Consider the following 6,754-nt stretch of genomic DNA (forward strand, 5'->3'; position numbering starts at 1 on the left):
ACCAGTTAGGAAGAAAATAAGAGATGATTGTGGCTCAGGTGAGGTTGTGAGAAGTAGTTAGATTCTGGTTACATGGTGAATATAAAGATAAAAGGTTTTCTTAATGGATTAGGTATGAGATGTGAGAGAAAGAAGAATCTAGGATGGCTCCAACATTTCTAGGCTGAGAAACCAGATCAGTGTTTCACGAATGGAGATAGAAGGTTTGCAAAAAGATATATTTTTTCTGAGGAAAGATGAGTTGAGTTTTAGACATTTTGAGGTAGACAGAGCTGGTATTTACTCATTCATTTTTTCCACAAACAATTTCTGAATGTTTGCTATGTTACAAATACAGAACTAGTCATTACTATACAACAAGTCAGGGGTCTTGCCTTCAAGCAACTCCCAGCCTAGTGGAGAGAGTAGAAACGTAAAGAAGAATTTTAGAACAATTTCATAAGTACCATCATAACAGTGTGTACCAGATGCAATGGAAACACAGAAGTTACAGACATGTTGGGATAGTGAGGTCCTCAAAAGTTTTTGATTGATCTGAGTTCAGTTAGTATATAGAATAGCTGGGATCTGAGTATGTTATTCTGACTCTCTGAACTTGGGAAACTTTCTTATACCATATAATTTGTGTTCTTGCAGAGCCAATCACTTCCTTGGTGCTTGAGGTGGAGATTCCATGGGCACTAAGAACAACGTGACTGAGTTTGTTTTATTTGGCCTTTTCCAGAGCAGGGAGATGCAGCATGCCAGCTTCATTGTCTTCTCCTTCTTTCATGTGCTCACAGTCCTAGGAAACCTTCTGGTCATTATAACTATCAATGCCAGCAATACCCTGAATGCTCCCATGTATTTCTTCCTCAGCCACCTGTCTTTTGTTGACATGTGCTACCCATTTGTTACTATACCCAAGATGATTGCAGACACTTTCATGGAGCACAAGACCATCTCCTTCCATGGCTGCATGACCCAGCTCTTTTCTGCCCACTTCTTTGGTTGCACTGAGATCTTCCTTCTCATAGCCATGGCCTATGACCGCTATGTGGCCATTTGTAGGCCCCTGCACTACACAATCATCATGAATCGGCAGAAGTGTAGTCTATTGGTGGGAGCCTCTTGGGGGGTTAGTTTCTTGCATTCCATCCTGCAGACCCTCCTCACCGTCCAGCTGCCCTTTTGTGGGCCCAATGAAATTGATAACTTCTTCTGTGATGTTCATCCCCTGCTGAAGCTTGCCTGTGCAGACACTTATATGGTGGGGCTCATTGTGGTGGCCAACAGTGGCATGATCTCTTTAGTCAGCTTCCTCATTCTCATCATTTCCTATGTGGTCATCTTACTGAACCTGAGAAGCCGGTCATCCAAGAGCAGACACAAGGCTCTGTCTACATGTGGCTCACACATCATCACTGTCCTTTTGGTTCTTGTGCCCCCCATGATCGTGTACATTCGTCCTTCCACCACTCTGGCTGCTGACAAATTTATCATCCTTTTCAACATTGCGATACCACCCATGTTGAACCCTCTCATCTACGTGCTGAGAAATAATGAGGTAAAAAATGCCATGAGGAAACAGTTTAGGGTCAAAGAATACTCAGGGAAGTAGTGACAGTCCAGGGAATCTCCATCCATCCCCAAAATGGTGAATTCCCATTTTGTTGCATCTAACACAGGCTTCATATTTCCAGTTTGATGTATGTAATGAAAACTGGTAGAAATCTATTGGTTCCATTGGTGCCATTCAGAATCTCGGGGTACTACTGAGAGATGCCTGATCTTCCTGTTGGGTGAATGGATGGAAGGATGGATGGATGGATGGATGGGTGGATGGGTGGATGGGTGGATGGGTGGGTGGGTGAATGGGTGGATGGGTGGATGGGTGGATGAGTGGATGGGTGGATGGGTGGATGGGTGGGTGGGTGGATGGGTGGATGGATACTGTCCAGGTAGATATGTAAGCCAGTATCACTTCTGCCTCCTGAAATCCATCCCCATGTGGAAATCATAGATAAAATGCAGGTGGAAGAATGTCAGGCTTCTGCTTTCCTGTAAAAAGCATTCTCATTCCCTGAACCCCCATTGGAAAGTTTAGCATTTCTAAAGAAAAGGAGACGGCCTCTTTGCTTTGACTCATCTGACTGGATTGAAAATGGCAACTCCCAGAGACCAGTAAGTGAACCATCAGTTCCTGGTCACCCAGAGCAAAATTCTGACCCTTTCCCCAAACCCAGTAGCCACAACTCCAGGCCTTCTCCTCCCCCTTGAAAAAAAATTTCTACCAGTTTCTCTCCTCCACCAGTCATGCGGGTGAGGAAAAACTGTTGACGAGTGACCATCTTCAGGGCTGGTCTGCCCTTGGAAACCAACCATCAGCACCCCACATCCACTCATGGGATTCTGAGGCCAGAAAAGGCAAGATACACGCCCAAGTTCACATTCAAAGTGGGGCTTAGCTTCTATCTCTGCCCTTCGTGTTGACGTACTTCCCCATGGGTGGCATTTCTACAAGGTGAAATCAGGTCCCATCTGGACTGAACCCACTGAATCACAGGCTCTAGGGTTTGTGTTTGTCAGTCCTGCCTGGGGTGGGGCCCAGGAGGGGCTTGGTAGCTGAGATCGGGTGCATGAGAGATGGGACAGCCCTGATAGATGAGAGATGGATACCTACATCTCACAGTATCCACATGATAGGCTCCCCTTCTCCGCACAACCCACGTGGATGCTGCCCTCCAGGAGTCACCATGCAATGGGGAGATAAAAAGTCTTCTGGAATCTATATCTTCTTTTGACAGGAGCTGTGAGGGGGAAAACACAGGCAGGGGTAAGGCCACTCCCCTCAGGTTGCAAGTGTCATTCTCAGGAGGATGGGGCAGAGGGGACACCATCTAGACTCTCAGGCTGTGGAGATGGAGCTTTCACCAAGAGCATAGGGAGAGACCGAGTCCTAGGAAGCCTCAACAACTGAAGCTGAGGTTATCTGTACAAGATCTCAGTAGGTAAGAAAGTGGAAAAGAGAAGAGAACAGTTTCAAAAGGGGCAGATTTCCCTTCATCTTGACAATCTGGGCATCAGGACCGACTTCCTCACCCCTTCTGTCTCACTGGCCACATTTGTCATTACTTCAGAACATGGCAGGAGGTGCCCAGCGTCCAGGGCTTCACTTGTGCAGATCCTGCTGCTTCTTGGAGTCCAGAGCTATGGGATTATCCCCCTTGGAATGATTCAGATTCAGTGGGAGGAGAAACGTGCATCCGAATGTGGAGAAGATTATTTTTAATTCTGTGATGGTGGTGGTGGTGGTGGTGGGAGGGGTCAAGCAGTAAACTTCAAACAGTAAACTATGTGGCTCCCAACTGAAATGTGGGAAGTTCTAGCCCACTCTGCAGTGCCTTGGAAGGAAGTCTTGGTGATCTGCATCTGTATATTAACGCATTGCCATCAAGTCAATTCCAAGACTTAGTGACCCCGTATGGCAGAGTAGACCTGCCTCACAGGGTTTCCAAGGCTGTAATCTTTGTGGAAGCAGGCTGCCACATCCTTCTCTCTTAGAACAGCTGATGGAATCAAACAGTGGGCCTTTCTGTTAGCAGCCAGGTGCTTAATCACTGATCCACCAGGGCTCCCATTGAAAACTCTGTGGAGGACAGTTCTACTCTGACACACAAGGGGTTACCATGAGTAGGAATTGTCTCAACAACAACATGTTTGGGTTTTTTGGTTTTATTGGGCTGTTGGTAATATTAGAAGGTAAAGCCTCCTCAAACCTTAAATATTTGGGTGGGAGGATTATAAGAAATACGCAGAAAATTCCTCCAAAACAACTCAATGATTCACCACAAAATGAACACCTTAAAGGAAATGGAACATTGCAAGCACAAGACCCCGCCGTGTTCCGCCTCCATTCCTCACTCCTCCTCCCTAGTTCAGATTAACGGCAACTAAAAACCCCTTCCCTTCAAGTAGATTCCAACTCATAGAGACCCTATATGACAGAGTAGAACTGCCCATATAGGGTTTCCAAGACTGTAAATCTTTAAGGGAGAAAACTGCCACATGGGAGGAAACTGTCACATGGTTCTTCTGCGCAAGAAAATGGTGGGTTGGAATCTCCAACCTTTTGGTTAGCAGCTGAGAACTTAACCACTGTACCACCAGGGCTCCTTAGACAGGGAAGCAAGGAAGCACAAGTGGAGAAAGACTGATGGCAAGTGGAGATCACTAAGGAACCAAGGAAAGAAAGCTGAAAGAAACAAGGTTTTTGTTCCCAGGGTGGACAGACAAAGTCTTCCCCTATCTGGTGCCCTGATTTCAAAATTATAGTCTCTGAAATGATGAGAAAATAAATTCCTGCTTATTAAATTCACCCACTTATGCTATTTCTCTTACAGTGGCACTAGACCTAGACAACTAAGACACCCAACCCTTATAGGGGCCCCCATCCTGGGCCACCCCCTCTCTCACAGCAGGGGCAGTTGTGGCATCTCTGTGGACAGAAGAGCTGGGCCATGGCCATTCTGCTTCCCACGGTCCCCTTTTTGAGCAGAAAAACAGAAGATAGGGCTAGGAGAAGGACAGGGAAGGCACAGACAATTTAATGGATTGCCAAACACAAAAGAGGAACTTAAGACACAGACTATCAGAGCTAGAGTTCTTCTAATCTCACTTCTCCAATTAGCAGAGGAAGATACTGAGGTCCAGAGTGGGCAAATGACTTGCCCAAATCATACAACACCCTGTCTCATGCACCACTATGTGCACCTCATTGAACTTTTGTCTGCCAAGGGTTCACTGGGGTGGGAGAGGAGAAGTTTATTATGTTGATTCGAGTTGGAAGAATTGTCAAATCTCCCCATGAGACGAGGAAAGAAAATTCATTCTCCGTATCTATGCTTTACCTTGAGTTGGACGTAAAGGGGTGAGTATGGCAGTTCTAGTCCTTGTCTTTGAGGAGAACAGCATCTAATTGGAAGACAGACAAGACGCAGGACACTTGTGGCTCCATAGGGGAGGAAGCTGTGATGAGGAAGCACAGGCTGGGCTGGGTGAGGCTCTTGGTCTTCTGAACTGAGAGATGAGTTCACTCAGAGGGATGGGCAGAGAGGACACCGTCATGACTCTCAGGTAATCGTGAGGGTACAGTTTCTCTTGGTGGCCCTGGGGTCCTCTGAAGTCCTGGGCCCTCAGGAATTGTGTCTCTAATCCTACTCACTCTCCCACTGTGCTAGGAATCCTCAGCCAGACACCAAGTCCTCTGGTTGTGTATGTGAGCAACCTCACATCTGGCCCAGCAGGGGTCAGGGTAGAGACCACAGGGGACACTCTCTCTGTTGTTAGCTGCCATGGAGTCATCTCCCAACTCATGGCAAACCCACACACAATGGAACAAAGCGCTACCCAGTCCTGCGCCATCCCCATGATCAGTTGGCATGTTAGACCATTGTGATCCATAAGGTTTTCATTAACTGATTTTTCGAAGTATTTTGCCAGACCTTTATTCCTGGTCCATTTTAGCCTGGAAGCTCTGCTGAGACAGGTTCAGCATCATAGCAACATTCAAGTTCCCAGTGACAGATGGAGGTGGCTACAGATGAGGTGTATTGGCCAGGAATTGAATCCAGGTCAGAATCTGGTTCCTGGGGATCCCTGGTAGTTGTCTTGGTGCTGATGAAGAGCTGAGTGTTGACTTTGGTAATGTCTACAACTCAGCGAAAGGGAATGATAGCACAGAAAAAGGACCCTAGTCCTAATGGGCATTGGTGATTCCGTGGTAGAATTCTTGCTTTCTGTGTGTGAGACCTGGGTTCAATTCCTGGCCAATGCAGCTCATACATAGCTGCCAACTGCCTGTCAGTGGAGGCTTGTGTGTTTGTACGATGCTAAACAGGTTTCAGCAGAGCTTTCAGACTAAGAAAGATTAGAAAGAAAGGCTTGGCAACTTGCTTCAAAAAATTAGCCAATAAAAACCCTGTAGATCACGAGGGTCTGGTCTGCAACCAATCATGGAGATGGCACACACTCAGATAGCATTTCGTTCTGTTCCGCATAGGGTTTCCATGAGTTAGGGCCTGACTCAATAGCAGCTAACAACAACAGCCCTGAGCCAGGAGGATTAGTGTGTCAGAACCCAGGTTCATTTGGAAGGAGGGAATCTGGCGGGGGGCGGGGGGGGGGCAGACCAGGATCCTGGTCTGGCTTCTCTCTGCGTTCCTCTACCTTGTCCTCCCATCCACCCTCTGGAATGTCCTGTGGACAACTTCAGGTTGTTGATATCAGATTCACAGTCGGGGAAGGTGAAGGCTATGTGGTTCCCTTTATACAAAACCCAAAACCAAACCTGTTGCCATTGAGTTGATTCTGACTTCAAGCAATCGGATAAGAGAGTAGAACTGCCCATAGGATTTCCAAGGAGCGGCTGGTGGATTTGAACTGCCAGCCTTTTGGTTAGCAGCCGAGCTTTGAACCATTGTGGCAAGGTCCCACTTCATCCTCCCAACACCCCTGACAGGGAGGGGCTATTCTCCCTATCTGGTTGAGGAGACACCTAACAATCAGACAGGTTAGTGGTTATGGTAATATCTTAGTTACCTAGTGTTGCTATAACAGAAATACCATAATTTGGTAACTTTTAACAAACAGAAATTTATTTTCTTGTTTCAGAGGATGGAACTCCAAATTCAGGATGGTGGCTCTAGGGGAAGACTTTCTCTCTTTGTTGTCTCTGGGGGAAGGTACTTGTCTCTTTTCAGTTCCTGTTTCTTTG

The 6,754-nt window shown here is 46.7% G+C and overlaps 1 protein-coding gene across 1 annotated transcript; it reads left to right on the plus strand.

Moving 5' to 3' along the window:
* The first annotated feature begins 673 nt into the window (after positions 1–673).
* LOC126080137 (olfactory receptor 4S1-like) lies at positions 674–1,600 on the plus strand. Its single transcript, XM_049891431.1, has one exon. It carries the CDS (start codon positions 674–676, stop codon positions 1,598–1,600), a length of 927 nt encoding a protein of 308 aa, XP_049747388.1.
* The last annotated feature ends 5,154 nt before the right edge of the window (positions 1,601–6,754 follow it).

This window comes from Elephas maximus, chromosome 7 (assembly GCF_024166365.1).
Source record: "Elephas maximus indicus isolate mEleMax1 chromosome 7, mEleMax1 primary haplotype, whole genome shotgun sequence".
Lineage (NCBI taxonomy): Eukaryota > Metazoa > Chordata > Mammalia > Proboscidea > Elephantidae > Elephas > Elephas maximus.